The sequence below is a fragment of the Emys orbicularis genome, chromosome 1 (genome assembly GCF_028017835.1).
Source record: "Emys orbicularis isolate rEmyOrb1 chromosome 1, rEmyOrb1.hap1, whole genome shotgun sequence".
NCBI classification, from domain to species: domain Eukaryota; kingdom Metazoa; phylum Chordata; order Testudines; family Emydidae; genus Emys; species Emys orbicularis.
Window position 1 is genome coordinate 106,421,361 of NC_088683.1, and position 16,283 is coordinate 106,437,643.

Genomic DNA, 16,283 nt, shown 5'->3' on the forward strand with positions numbered 1-16,283 from the left:
GCAGAACATTGCCTTTACATACGCAAGCCTTGTATCAGGACCTTAAAGAATCGAAGACTCATTTACCAGGCAAGCTTGATGGACACCATGGAAAGTTTCGTGACTTCCTGAACCACTGTTGGCTCCTATTTCTATTATGCCTGCAAACTTACCCCATGGACTGGTCCAGAATGGGGCTCATCATCAGTTTGCTGACCAGGCACGGGCAGGTCTGGGACTCTCCACTATGGGAAAAATACAGCCCTTTCTTGGGCCAATTCAAGAATTCTGTCCAAGTCATGGAAATAATTTTTGATGACCCAAATCGAACATTCACAGCACAAGCTGTGGCATCCTGAGACCAGGATGCCAACCAGTCAGCAACTACGCCACAGAGATTCAGCGCCTGGTGACGGACACCAAGTGGTACAAAGCTGCACAGTGCTAACATTTCTGGCTCCATCTGAACAATAAGATCAAAGGCAAGCTTGTGTGGGCGGAAGCTCTGACCAGCCTGGATGCCCTTTTTGCATTAAGATAGACAAACTGCCTATGGGAATGCTAACAGGAAAAGAAGTGGTTCCCTGGCATTGGTCAGAAAACCTTCCACACCAACCCCACAGCCTGAGCCCATCCAACTGGACACAGCCTGACACCATCTCTCCGATGCAGAGAAAGATCAACATGGGGCATCAGAGCTATGTCTCTACTGCAGAGGACCAAGACACTTTGTCTTGAGTTGTATGGCAAAGGGATGATTGAGAAAATGCCAGGTTCCAGCACCAGTAGAGGGATCTGGGTGAGGCTAGCACTTCCCCTTTGCTCCCATTCATGGTTCCTACAGTGGTCCTCAGGCACCATGATGGCATCTAATCAATGCTCAACACACCTTCAGCTCCTGCTCTGTCTACGATACCCCCTGATGACAGAGCTCAGCCTGGAACCACTGGTGCCTCCAGGAATTGTATGGACCTAGAATTTTCCCTAAAACACAAGATTCTGACACTGCATAAGACCATCACTGCATGGAGACCATCAACAGTTCTCTCCTATCTTTAGGCCCAATTACACAAGAGATCGCCCTTGGAGGTCACCACCCATCAGGGTCATCATAAGTCCTTCCAGTTTGGTTTTGTCCATTTCCCACACTTTCCAATCATTCTTAGCATCACATGGCTTGTGACACATGATCCCCACATCCTCTGGGGATCAAGCATGGTGCATTTTAATTCCCGGTACTGCCAGCAGTCCTGCTTTCCTGAGCCCAGTTGTAGGTTAGAGTTTCTCCCTCTGAGTGAGTCCAGCCCCACCTCAAGGACTTCAGAACAGGGGGACCCAGCTTGAAGTTGTCCCTGCTGGCCCCAACAGCAAGAAGGCTGATGTTCTGCCTTCTCATTGGTGCTATGATTGTCACTGAGCTGTTTCAGTCCTTCTGGGGGCAGGGAACCATTCCACAGGAATTTAGAGACGCATCCATCTTGCACCTCTATAAGAGGAAGGGCAATCGCCAGGTATGCGACAATCACCGTGGAATCTCGCTGCTTTCTACAGCGGGGAAAGTTCTTGCACGGGTTCTGTTGAACCGATTGATTACTCACCTGGAGAAGGGCTTACTGCCAGAATCACAGTGTGGCTTCCGCAAAGGTCGTGGGACTATTGACATGATCTTTGCTGTGCGTCAGCTACAGGAGAAATGTCAAGAGCAGAATCGTGAACTCTACACAACTTTTGTGGACCTCACGAAAGCATTTGACTCTGTCAGTCGCCAGGGCCTGTGGAGGATCATGTCGAAATTTGGCTGTCCAGACAGATTTATACGAATGGTACGTCAATTTCATCACGGTATGATGGCTCGTGTCCTGGATGACGGTGAAACATCTGAGGCCTTCCCAGTCAACAACGGCGTCAAGCAAGGGTGTGTTTTAGCACCCACTTTGTTCAGCATGATATTCTCTGCCACTCTGACTGATGCCTTTCAACACTGCACTGAAGGAGTAGGCCTGAAGTATAGAACTGATGGGAAATTATTCAATCTGAGGCGACTGCGTGCCATCACCAAGGTGAAGGAAACTGTACTTCGAGACTTTCTCTTTGCTGATGATTGTGCTCTGAATGCTAGTACTGAGCCAGAAATGCAAGCCAGTATGGACAAGTTTTCAACTGCATGCGATAACTTCGGTCTCACTATTAACATCAAGAAGACTGAGGTCATGCACCAGCCAGCTCCCCACACTCCGTACTCAGAACCGTCCATCACTGTAAATGGACAGAGACTTCAGACAGTGGACCACTTCACGTACCTGGGCAGTATTCTTTCCCGAGCAGTGTCAATCGATGATGAAGTAAACTGCAGAATTGCTAAAGCCAGCTCTGCATTTGGCCGATTGCGCTTCAATGTTTGGGAACGTCGAGGGATCAGCCTATCAACAAAGCTGAAGGTCTACCGAGCAGTGGTGCTTCCAACTCTGCTGTACGCCTGCGAGACGTGGACTGTCTATCGGAGTCATGCACGAAGGCTCAATCACTTCCACATTTCCTGTCTGCGAAAGCTTCTAAAAATCAGATGGCAGGACAAAGTACCCGATACTGATGTCCTTACTAGAGCCAGTCTGCCGTCAGTTCACACATTGCTGATGAGAGCCCAGACCAGGTGGGCCGGACATGTTGTGAGAATGTCAGATGAATGCATTCCTAAACAGCTCTTCTACGGAGAACTCACTCAGGGAAAGCGCTCCCATGGAGGTCAAAAGAAGCGATTCAAGGACACGCTGAAGACCTCTTTGAAGTCCTTCGAGATCAACACCGCCACATGGGAAACCTTCGCACTGAACCGTTCAGCATGGCACAGCCTCATTCACACAGGCAGTAATACCTCTGAGGCAAGGCGTATTGCTGAGGCTGAAAAAAAGCGTGAGCTGCGCAAGTCCAGAGCTGCTCATACATCATCGACAGTGCCATTACATGTTTGCCCGACGTGTGACAGGACGTTCCACGCCCGAATCGGACTGATCAGTCATCTTCGGACGCACAAAGCCTGGTCATCGAAAGAATGAGTTGTTGAGGTCTTCATCGATAACGATGGACGAACATCATGATTGTCCTATAAACCTTCAGCCCAGAGCCGAGGCTCCCTTTGGGTGTATCTACTCTCTTGCTGAACCAGAACTACAGGCACTCAGAGTCTATCTCTGAGGGAACCTGGAAAAGGGAATCATCTGTCCTTCTATGTCCCATCTTTTTTTGTGGCCAAGAAAGATGTCTCTCTGAGGTACTCTGTGGACCACTGGGTGTTGAATAAAATAACCACCCAGAATCAGTACTCCCTGTTGCTTATCAACAAATTCTTTGAGCAGCTTTGCTCTGCCAGGGTCTTTACCAAACTAGACCTCCATGGAGCCTAAAACCTGGTTCTGGTTTTGGAAGGGGATCAGTGGAATGCTGCCTTTCACACCCAGTATGGACACTGGAATATCTGGTAATGCCCTTCATACTGTGCAATGCCCCAGTGACCTTCCAACATGTTATCAATGCTATTTATATAGAGGTGCTGTATCAGTTTCTTGTTATATAACTCAATGATAGCTTCATCTTTTCTGAAGACCAGACACTTCATGATCAACATGTGTGCCACGTCGTGGAGAGGCTTCATCTGAATCATCTCTATGCAGAATTAGAAAAGTGTGAATTTGATCAGAATATGATTGAGTTCCTAGGTAATATTATTTCCCATAGGGAACTAACTATGAATGCCTGCAAGGTAGCCACCATCTCTAACTGGACAGACCAAGGGACACGTTGGGGGGTGCAGCAGTTTTGAGGCGTCGCCAACTTTTACCAGAAGTACATTTGAAACTTTTCTGATAGCTCCGCTGACGGCACTCTTTCGGAAAGGAGCTCAATTCCTCTGGTCCCCAAAGGCTTAACTCATCTTTGACCACTTGAAGAGGGCTTTTACATCGGCACCCATCCTGGTCCACTCCAACTCCACCTGGTCACTTATAGTAGAAACCAGCACATCCAACTTTGCCATTGGAGACAAACTATCCGAGCAAAGGGGCACCCATAATCAACTTCATCCTCATGCTTTCTACTCCTGTAAACTAACCCCAGCAGAAACGAATCACAATATCTGGGATAAGGAACTACTAGCAATCAAGACAGCCTTCAAGGAATGGCACCATCTCCTGGAAGGAGCTGAGTTTCTGGTGTAGGTTCTTACAGATCACAAGAACTCGGAATTCCTCTGCCATGGCCAGGTGCCTGAACCAACACTAGATTTGCTGGTTCCTATTCTTTTCCAGGTTCAACTTCATGGTGATCTACTGCCCAAGGGTAAGAAATGGGAAGGCGTATGCCCTATCCTGCGAAGATGAATACCTCGAAACGGACTCAGAACCCCCTTCCATGGTCCTTAAATCATCTAATTTTATTAGTGGTATGGTGGACAGTAGCCCGATGTCCTCCATCCAATCTCTCTTGTCTTGTGACCCGTTTGCCACCCACCTCTGTCAGATCTTAAATACCACTGTTTCCCCACCAACTCAGAACTTCAACTGAGGGACGGGACAGTCTATTACAAGGAACAGGTCTATGTTCCAGAAGGACATTTCATTCCTTCCCGCCCTAGCTTGACTCTTCTTGGAAAATGTTTTCTGATTTCATGGTTTACCTTCTGGTGTCGTGTAACTCCAAGCTCCACAATTGATTTCCTGGTTTTCTTCAAGCTCCTTGGTGTGGAGTCCCTTATATCACCCTCACCCCAATGGGCAGACGGAACACGTTAACCAGATCTTGGAAAAATGATTCCACTGCTTCTTAAATTACCAACACTACGATTGGGTTCCCTTGTTACCACACACAGAGTTAGTTTATAACAGTTCCACTCATGCCTCCACTCAGCAAAGCCTGTTTTATGCTAGTTACAGATTCCATCCTCACTTCCATGCCCACAGTCTCCCTGGTATCCACAGCAGTGGAGCTGGTCACCCATCTGCATCAGATACAACAAGAACTCCAAGAGCACCTAAGCACCGTGATGGAAGCCTATAAATGCCACGCCAACGAGGGCCATCCAGACATTCCCAACCTTTCAATAGGAGACAAGATCTGGGTGTCCACCCCAAAACCTTAAATCCATCCGCCCCTCAGCTAAACTGCATCACTGGTACATAGGACCCTTCATGATCATAGAACAGAACAACTTGGTCTCTTTCAAGCTACAGTTTACCAAGTCATTGAAGATTAATCCATGTTCCATACCTCCCTTCTCAAGCCATGCACAGAGAACCTGTTTCCAGCCCGTCCAATCCCCTGCCCACACCCATATCCATCGAGGGGGAAGATAAGTATGTAGTTCGAAAAATCCCTGACTCCAGGTGAGTCTGAGGGAAAGTCTAATACTTGGTTATTGGGAAGGTTATGGTCTGGAAGACCCATCCTGGGAACCAGAGGAGAATATCCACAGAGCAGATTTACTGTGAACTTTTCACTGGTCCCAGGCGAGCTGTCAGGAATTAGGGTTCGCAGCTGAGCCTGGGACCAGTGAGCTACACTTCCCTAGTGAGCAACAGAAGATTCATAGCTGAATCACAGTTGGCTTGCAGCAGAATCACCTGATTGGCCAGACCACCTGATTAGCTGGAGGAACCAACAGGTATGCTCTTAAGCACAGCAGCAGCATTAGTCCAACGGCTGCTCAAAGCATTTGCCCCACAGCTGCATTAGCTCCTGTACCTGCTCCGGCCTTGGGCCCAGCCTTGCTTCTGCATTGCCTCACTCCAGGTCACCTGGCTCTGACTCTACTCTGATTCCTGACTTTGGCTCTGACCCTTGGCTCGGCCATGTGGCCTCTGACTCTGATTCTGATCCTTGGCTCCGATTCCTGACTTCTGACTCTGACCCTTGACTCTGGTAATCTGGTCTCTGACTCCGGCTCTGATCCTGAGCTCCTATTCCTGGCTACTGACTCCTATTCTAATCACTAGGCTGACTCCTGCTCCAGCCAGTAGGCATGACTACCCATGTCCCCATCTCTGACATCTGTACTCTCAAACTGCAGGACTGGGGTTAAATTTGGTACAAGGTCGGTATTATGGGTCCACCGATACCTGTACTCATGACACAAATATGTTGACCTCTGTACTTACCGTGGTCTTTAGTAATGGGAAGCATTTTTTAGATCTCTAGAGTTAGTTCTGTTTGTTCACGCTTATCAGATTTCATATTAAACAAGCTAGAGTATCATATTTATTGTAGTTAGCTTCAAAGTCTATATTTGAGCTAACAGAGTCAGCTGATAAAAAAACTAGTTAACTATTTTGAAACTGGCAAGCATTAAATGCAGGGATAATGTGGCAGTGTGGATAAGATCATAATTTTGATGAGATCCACTGGTTATCTCAGAAAAAGCTACTAGTATAATTTAGGGGCATTGGGGAGAGAGGGCAAAGGTCTTGACCCTTCTTTTCCAGAAGCATGTCCTGGCTGAGACCAGGGTTGCCCTGATTAAATCTGACAGGTTCTGGGGGAATCAGCACTTTTGGCAACAGAGCAAGAACACAAATGTAAAAATAAAAAACTTCAGCCTTTATTGCCTTATGGTATAGAAAAATAATGGGATCTCTGAGAAGTCTGACAGGGTTGGGCCAGTGATTATGGAACAGTACTATACCATTATATAATCCATAAAGTTTACAAGCTTTTATAGTAGTTCAGTGGTATTTTTAAGAAATAACTAAAGATGATTCAAAATGTTTATGGTGTGTAGTATTACTCGTAAGATAATATAAAGACTGGCATTGCATGATATTTTATGTCTTTAATTTTTGTTTTATGCTTATGATTTATGGAGACTGACTACTTACTGAAAACAGTCATGTTTCAATGAGATTCCTCCTGCATGAGATCAGGTCAAAACCAGCTTGCAAACATATGTAAAAGCTGACACGCGCTAAGGGGTAGAATTCTCATCTCATTGCGCTGGCCATTAGCTGTGCAACTCCTATCAATGCTAATGAGAGTTACACACACACATCCACATGAACCGAGATGATAATGTGCCCCGTTAAAATCAGGCAGTGGTTGAGAATGAGGATCAGCATGTCCAGATTTTCAAGTAATTAAACAATTATTCCAGACTCTCTATTCACCTTGCATAACTAAGAACAAATTTTGACACTTTGAACAACCACACTTTGTTCTGAGACTATAATATTTGTACCTGTGGATAGTGGGCAAACATTTATTACTTTCCAGACAGATCCATTGTAAATTATCTAGACCACAATCTCATCCAATTTCCCCCCCCTGAGATATGTGCATTTTGTTAAAAAAATTATTTTAAAAAAAAGTATAAATGTTTGAGTCTTTTTGAGATCTAGCACCTTTTGGAATTTCATGGCATTATTGACCCATTGCTGTGATAAGACATACCACCTCACACAGTATGTCATTAAGATGGCTTATTGGTTTGACTTCCTGTGAGAGCATCACAAAATAATAAAAAGAAGCATTCAGACTCTACACATTTAGACTTTTGTTAAAATATATATTTCAGGTACTTATATATTGCATTTCAGCAGCTGAAATGTGGAGGCAAAATACTGGTCTTATCAATATAAAATTATTCTATTTAAAAACAGATTGGTTTGGTTTCCCCATTAACCACACAAGAGTTATACTGTGTTTCTATGAATATATATTTTTATCAAATAAAACAATGAATTATTTATGTTAGTGAAGTGATAGTCACAATTTCACATTACCACAAAAACAATGAAACCTCCCCACATGTAATCCATATATTAGTACGAACCCCTCCCCAAGACAGTCAATCAGAACTATCATGTTACTGTTGTTTCAGTGGGATAGTTAAATGAACACACGTCAAATTTCAGAGGGGTAGCCGTGTTAGTCTGGATCTGTAAAAAGCGACAAAGAGTCCTGTGGCACCTTATAGACTAACAGAAGTATTGGAGCATAAGCTCATGTGTCTGATGAAGTGGGTATTCACCCACAAAAGCTTATGCTCCAATACTTCTGTTAGTCTATAAGGTGCCACAGGACTCTTTGTCGCTTTTTACACAACAAATTGAAGTTCCTAGTTAGGAATGAAGAGAGGATAAAAAATGGAGACCTGGTGGATATGAATCAATTCAAACAATTCTTTCACATCCTGCTTCTACTATATACTGAAAGTTGGTCCCATAGAAGCTCTGCCACTGGTTAAGTTAGAAACTGCTCTTGGTTCTATCAGGTATTTTTATTTTTCTTGTAGGACAAAGTGTAGCTATTTAGATATCTAAGTTATTTATATGGCCCCTGTTATCATACTATCTAAGACCTTCACAATCTTTAATGTATTTAATGGCACATGTTTTTTTCTCAGTCAGAGGTGAGTGCTAGCAGAGATTAAGGGAAAATTCTCCCTTCAATTATGCATGCGTAGGAAATTATGCATCCCGCAGCGTAGGAAAGATAGGAAGTATGGAAAGAGACCACCCTGGCTTAACCAGCAGATCTTCAATTATCTAAAAATCAAAAAAGAGTCCTACAAAAAGTGGAAACTAGGTCAAATTACAAAGGATGAATATAAACAAATAACACAAGCATGTAGGGACAAAATTAGAAAGGCCAAGGCACAAAACGAGATCAAACTAGCTAGAGACATAAAGGGTAACAAGAAAACATTCTACAACTACATTAGATGCAAGAAGAAGACCAAGGACAGGGTAGGCCCATTGCTCAATGATGGGGGGAAATAATAACAGAAAATGTGGAAATGGCAGAGGTGCTTAATGACTTCTTTGTTTCGGTTTTCACCAAGAAGGTTGGTAGTGATTGGACATCTAACATAGTGAATGCCATTGAAAATGAGGTAGGATCAGAGGCTAAAATAGGAAAAGAACAAGTTAAAAATTACTTAGACAAATTAGATGTCTTTAAGTCACCAGGGCCTGATGAAATGCATCCTAGAATACTCAAGGAGCTGACTGAGGAGATATCTGAGCAATTAGTGATTATCTCTGAAACGTCATGGAAGACGGGAAAGATTCCAGAAGACTGGAAAAGTGCAACTATAGTGCCAATCTATAAAAAGGGAAATAAGGACAACCCAGGGAATTACTGACCAGTCAGCTTAACTTCTGTACCCATAAAAATAATGGCGCAAATAATTAAGCAATCAATCTGCAAACATCTAGAAGATAATAAGGTGATACGTAAAAGTCAGCATGGAGCTGTCAAGAACAAATTGTGTCAAACCAACCTGATAGCTTTCTTTGATAGGGTAACAAGCCTTGTGGATAGGGGGGAAGTGGTAGACATGGCATATCTTGTCTTTAGTAAAGCTTTTGATACTGTCTCGCATGACCTTCTCATAAACAAACTAGGGAAATGCAACCTAGATGGAGCTACTATAAAGTGAGTGCATAACTGGTTGGAAAACCGTTCCCAGAGAGTAGCTATCAGTGGTTCACAGTTATGCTGGAAGGGCATAATGAGTGGGGTCCTGCAGGGATCAGTTCTGGATCCGGTTCTGTTCAATATCTTCATCAATGATTTATATAATGGCATAGAGAGTACACTTATAAAGTTTGCAGATGATACCAAGCTGGGGAGGGGGGGGTTTGAAAGTGCTTTGGAGGATAGGATTAAAATTCAAAATCATCTGGACAAACTGGAGAAATGATCTAAGGTAAACAGGATGAAATTCAATAAGGACAAATGCAAAGTACTCCACTTAGGAAGGAACAATCAATTGCACACGTACAAAATGGGAAATTACTGCCTAGGAAGGAGTACTGCGGAAAGGGATCTGGGGTCATAGTGGATGACAAGCTAAATATGAGTCAACAGTGTAACACTGTTGCAAAAAAAGCAAACATCATTCTGGGATGTATTAGCAGGAGTGTTGTAAGCAAGCTATGAGAAGTAATTCCTCTACTTTGTGCTGATTAGGCCTCAACTGGAGGTGTCCAGGTCTGGGCACCACATTTCAGAAAAGATGTGGACAAATTGGAGAAAGTCCACAGAAGAGCAACAAAAGATGATTAAAGATCTAGAAAACATGACCTAAGAGGGAAGATTGAAAAAAATTGGCTTGTTTAGTCTGGAGAAGAGAAGACTGAGAGAGGACATAACAGTTTTCAAGTACATAAAAGCTTGTTACAAGGAGGAGGGAGGCAAATTGTTCTTTGTAACCTCTGAGGATAGGACAAGAAGCAATGGGCTTAAATTGCAGCAAGGCAGGTTTAGGTTGGACATTAGGAAAAACTTCGTAACTGTCAGAGTGGTTAAGTACTGGAATAAATTGCCTAGGGAGGTTGTGGAATCTCCATCATTGGGGATTTTTAAGAGCAAGTTAGACAAACACCTGTCAGGGATGGTCCAGATAATACTTAGTCCTGCCATGAGTGCAGGGGACTGGACTAGATGACCTCTTGAGGTCCCTTCCAGTCCTATGATTCTATGCTCACCTCTCATTGATATCAATGGAAGTTGCACTATACTATATCCAATGGCAAAACTGGGTCCAAGGTCTAGAAACCTGGAGAGATGTGACTGTCCTAATAGCAACCACACTTTAAATGGGGTCTTGAGGAGCAGATGCCTAATATGTTTAGCTGCCATCACATGAAGGAAAATCAACTTAACATTGAACACTTGTTGTTCATATACCTAAAGGTTTGGTGTGCATGTACAAAAATTTGATGTTAGGTCCTCTTTGGTTATTAGAACTGCAAAGTCATGCTGCATATCATCTGAAAGTTAATTTTTCCTCATTTTTGTAAGAAGCTATCAAGTTTTACTTAGGACCTCACTGTCTCAATAATATATCTGCCTGTTCCTTGAACAACCTGTTTGTTGCTTTTTGGTCAGATGATGGAAGAGCACATAATGCTCAATAAATAATAAGTTTACTGCATTCTCTAGCTTGGGCATGGAGAAGGGAAGAGCAGAAGAGTCAGCGATCATCTAAAAAAATATCCTTCTTCCCTGATTTGCACATCTTGAACCAGAAAACCCCTTGAAAATAATATAAATGCCTTCATTTTGAAAGCATTGTATGTAATTTCCAGTCAGGATATTTGCTAAAGTTAATTTAAAGTGTGCCCAAAAGAGCCAGCTTACCCCCTATAGTTTCTTACTTTCACACCAGACTCAATTTTCCAACCTGCTCATCCCTGCATAGGAAAAAAAACTCATGCAACCACAAAATAAATAGCATGTAGACTAAATACTATTGATTTGTTCCATTAAGAAAGTGTATCACAACCTAAAATCTTTGATACACTCAAATCTGAGGTTTCTTTCCTGCCTACTATGTTTACATGATATGATTAGTTGAACTTTTGCATTTCATACTCAAATAATTAAAAGTTAGGAATATCAGAAGAAAGTAAGATCATAAAATTCTTGAGAAATGATTAATGCTAAACCTGACTCTTTCTGCGTATGAACCTAATGATTTCCAATCCACACCTGCTCACTTCATCACTTGGTTCTCACCTACGTTTCAGGAGACCACTAAAGTCAAGTTCTCCTGCATCCTCTTGTCCTTCACCGCTGTTGTTAATAAAAAAAAGATCAAATCTTTGTTTAATACAGAGAGACTTGGACAACACACATTGCAAACACTCTAGATGTCCTGTATATGCAATACTGTCTAGGCACACAAATAATGGTATAAAATCAACACAAACTTGTATTCGTTTCCACGCAAGTTATGGTTCCATAACAAGCACTTGTGAAAAATAAACACAAAGGTTTGTATTGCTTGCTGTTATACTTTTAAGGCAAATTTTTGTAGATTGCATACATTAATTTGCTAAGATTTGTGTTATATTTTAGAACACAAATTCACTTAAGCCAATCAACACAAAGGGCTTTGTTTTTGGGTTTGAGTAATATGTATGTGTAAAAAACAAAGGGCTTGTGCTGATCTCTGTTATAAATATAAAACAAAGATTTGCATTGTTGAGAGTGCTGCATTTAACAATGCATAGCTGTGTCAAATACCAGCTAGCAAAGCATTACACTTAAGTTTAACCTCTGTGTGTCAGCGAAGGGAGAAGTCAGACAGAAAAAAAGAAAAACAATACTTTGTACTCTTTTAAAATGGGATTGTAGCCTTTTTAAAGATGCAGTCCCTTCTAGAAGGTCTTCTTAAGCAAGAACATTTTATTACAATATACAGTACAGAGAAGAAAATGCTCTATTGTTGGGGTGATGACAGTAAACATTAGGGGTGAAATCCTGGCACTATTGAAGTCAATGTCAGTTAACTCAATGGCACTTGGATTTCACCTTAGAGTTTGCATACAGTATTCCTTTAAAGTTTTCAGAAGTAATTTTTTCTGTTGGCATTGTGGTTGCTGCTGAGTTATAGTACAGTGTGCAAAAATGCGCCCCTAGGAAAGAATTCACCTTGAAATTAATATCCTTCTGAGCTTGAATTTATCTCAATAACTCATCATTCAATAAAAGAAGTTACTACTTAATCACAATTATAAAGGATGTTTGCTTATTTCTTTAAGTTAACAAATGATACTGGTTTTCTGTCCACAAACTATGTTCCCAATATTTACATTTCTGTTCTGGTAAGAAAAATGTGTGCAGATTTAGAAAGTGTAAAGACTATATCATACCAGTGGTTTTAATGGCTATTTTATCTCAAATTCCAATAACCTGCGAGACGATTTAGGATATAATGCTGTATACTAAGACTTCTGGAATGCATATATTTTAATTTTATTATAAAGATGAATTTGACATGCATTTTTCTTTTTATCATAAAATAATCCTGTCGCATTGAAGTCAACTGGAATTTTGCCATTGATTTCAATGAGTGCAGGACTGGGCCCACAGTAACTTTCGCATCATAGATGATTACTATCAGGGAGCATATAGTAGGATATTTTAATGAATCACAAAATAAAATTTTAAAAATTCTTGTAAAGAAATAGATAATATTTAATGGCATCTTACAAATAAGATGGAAAATGTATTGGGAAACACATTAAAAGAGTTTAAAACACAAGTTCTGTCTTAAGAAGTAATGATCTTAAGTGTCAATAACTATTTTAAAATGTTTGGATGTTTTCTGTCTCTGATGTTATCTATCTGCCCTCTGCTAAAACAGACAACCTTCTTTTGCAATGTGCTGGCTAAATCCCACTTGTGTAATTATTGTCTGCCTATCTAAAGTTCCTGTCTATTTTTAAATGAATGAGAGAAACAAGGTGGGTGAAGTAATACACATTTTTCATTTTCTGCCCTGAACTACTGTGTAGTGTTAGTATATGATGTTTATAGGCTACAACCTTCTATCCCAGAAGACACTGCTTGCAAAAAGACAGCGTCTTTGGAATCTTCACACACTAGTTGCTACATAATTGGTGTGGTTATTTAACTCTGGAGTAGAGCTAGGTGAAATTTTTCAGATGAATAGTTTATTCACCTAAAAATACCGTTCCGGTCAACCTGAAAAAAATTTGTGAATCGTTTCAGCCAGGAAAAAATGTGGCTAGATTCACAAAATGGCTGAAGGTAGAGAAGGTGATGGTGGTACTCACCTAGGGTGACCAGAACTCCCGATTTTATAGGGACTGTCCCGATTTTTGGGTGGTTTTTTTATATAGGCTCCTATTACCCCCCACCCCCTGTCCCGATTTTTCACACTTGCTGTCTGGTCACCCTATACTCACCTGGGATGTGGGAAACTCAAGTTCAAAACCCCGCTCTACATCTGACAGAGGAGGAAACTGAATCCATGTCTCCCACCTCCCAAGTGAGTACCTGTAAATCACTGGGCTAATTAGTAAAAGGGGCACCTCCTTCATCTGGTTATTATGTGAATGTAGCTCTTTTGAAATACCCAGAAACAAAACATTTCAGGTTAAATGGCATATTTTGTTTGACCCAAAATGGACTTCTTTAATTCACCTATATTTGGGGGAATGTTTTGATTTAGTTTGACCTGGACCAAAAAAAATTAAATTTTTTTTTTTTTTATCTGCCAGTGAACCAAAATCAGTTATTTCCCCAGCTCTACTCTGGAGTTACTTAAAGAAAATGATATATAAGCTTTTATCTCTTAAAAATGGAATTTCATAAATGCAATCCTATAACTTTATTTAGCCTTTGCTGTGCTTACTGTATGATTATCTAACTCCATCAACATTTCCCCTTATAGCAATTACACTCGACTCTCATTTTAAAGTCTATTATACTGTATATGCAGTTTCTGATATAAGGCTACTTCATCCCACCCACTTTCAATTATCTTACATTCCATTTTTTTCATCCTTATTTATAACACCACCTTTTTATAACACTTGATATGCTTGGCTAGGAGAGATGGTATGAGGTGATTGTATGCTATATGTGTCCATTATTGAGTAACTTCACAGGATCACCACTTGAAGTTACCTTCTTTTGAAAGCAGATCGGATGTCAATAGATGGAGCAGCCTGAGAAGATTCTATGAAAGAAAAAAAGTTAAAGAAATATTTTTACCTTGGTGCTTTAAACTACTTCAGTTTCATTGCTAAGTGACCACCATGTATATGCCCTTCTGGCATCAAGATCTGCCAAGTGCAAGTCTCATCAGTGCAGAGGTAATCTTTTTTAGTACATTTCTCTAAACTACATTATACATTTCTGCATACAAGATCAAATTGTGTGATTTTTCTCTCACATTCCCTCCTGACCGCACACACCCTGTGTCTCTCTCACTTTTTTTCTCTCACTGACATCTTCCAGTTTTCAAAGTAAATTCACTCCTGTCCAACATCTTACAGGAAAAAAGAAGTCCTGCATAATCATATGGGGGGCCCAAATCATCATCAGTTGTTTTTTGCCACCCAGAATAGACTTTGTCTTTCTCCTGCTGGGTGGTCAGCAAGAAAGATACAAGAGCTTGGTCTGACTGAGTGGGAGATTCTGGGGGAAATTCATTCCTGTGTCAAGGGCCAGCACAAGATCTCTGCACCACATAAACCCTATTTGGAGAGTTTATTTGTGATATAACTGATGGATAGATCTTTGTGCTGGGCCTTGGCACAAGGATGAATTTCCCCCTGCATGAATTAGACATATGAATCAGAGCTAAATAGATGAAACAACTCTGTCCTATAGAAAGTTTATAGATGCGGATAGATGAGTTCTTCACCTAGCAGCCTATGAATACACGCAGATTCCTAGGCCTGTCTCGGTCAATTAGCAATCAGCTGATGGGCATTCCCTTAACTGCAGCCTTCTTCCCTGGCTGATGACCAAGCTGATGACCTTGGTAATTTGGTAGGCTTGTTTTGCTAGGATGAACAAATACTCGACTAGGCTGCTTGGAGTGTTGCTGCCCTCTGGGTATTTGGGAAGCTTGCCTGGATCTGTCTAGCAGCTGAAATTACAGGACCAGGTGAACATTTGCAGGTTTTAAGATTTGAACAGTAGCCTTCATGGGGCAGACAAGATTGTTCGCTCTTGTTTGCTCATTGCTTCCTATCTCTCTTTGGCTCTGCAAATATGCATCTGCTAAAATTTGTTCATGTGAGAAGTCCCATGAGTAAAGTTAAGCATGTGTGTAAATGTTTGCAGGAAGAGGGTCTTTATCATGCATAAGTCGACAAATAATTTGACCCTGAATCTCCACTGCATTGTGCAGTCGTTTATACCTGGGCAAAGTAGATGTAAAATGCTACCACTGACTAGATACCATTTTACGCTCTCTCTGCACAGGTGGGGATTCCGAACCATTCCATATCAGAATCTCTCTTGGATATAACCGCATACATAATCTCTCTCATGTGGTATCTCTTGACAGATTTATGACTGGCATTCTTTTTGTTCAGCAGAGGCCTGATCTACAGTCAATAGAAGTCTTTCTATTGACCTCTGTGGGCTGTGGCTCAAACCCATGCTTGCCAGCCACCCCCCTCTACCATATATTTCATTCCAAAAATAAATCACAGTTGCTAGGAAGCATTGTGTTCAAAAAGTTAACATTAAAACTTCCCTCACTGTGGCCTTGAGAATACAGTTATATCATATTTGTTGTAAAAAGAGAGAAAAAAATCTATAAATGGACAAAAGGGGAATCTTACCGTGGACTTCAAGATCGAAAGAGCAGCTATCGAACTTATCCTTATATGTTACTTCGCACCGGTAGTTCCCGCCATAGTTTTCCTTAGCTTTAATGATTTGCATCTCAAATGTATAAACCTGAAATTCAAATGCGAAGTCTAATCATTTTAGTTTAGGATACATTTGTACAAAGAGGAAGTTAAAAGCTATGACCAAGATGG

The 16,283-nt window shown here is 41.4% G+C and overlaps 1 protein-coding gene across 1 annotated transcript in view; it reads right to left on the reverse strand.

Annotated features, from left to right (window-relative positions):
• The window catches only part of MYBPC1 (myosin binding protein C1), an 87,315-nt gene that overhangs the window by 49,550 nt on the left and 21,482 nt on the right, over positions 1-16,283 (reverse strand). Inside the window, exons 9-11 of the mRNA XM_065406269.1 lie at positions 16,083-16,200; positions 14,410-14,461; positions 11,488-11,544 (exon numbers count right to left, since the gene is read on the reverse strand). Coding sequence (XP_065262341.1) covers positions 11,488-11,544; positions 14,410-14,461; positions 16,083-16,200 — 227 coding nt within the window. The remainder of the gene's footprint in view (positions 1-11,487; positions 11,545-14,409; positions 14,462-16,082; positions 16,201-16,283) is intronic.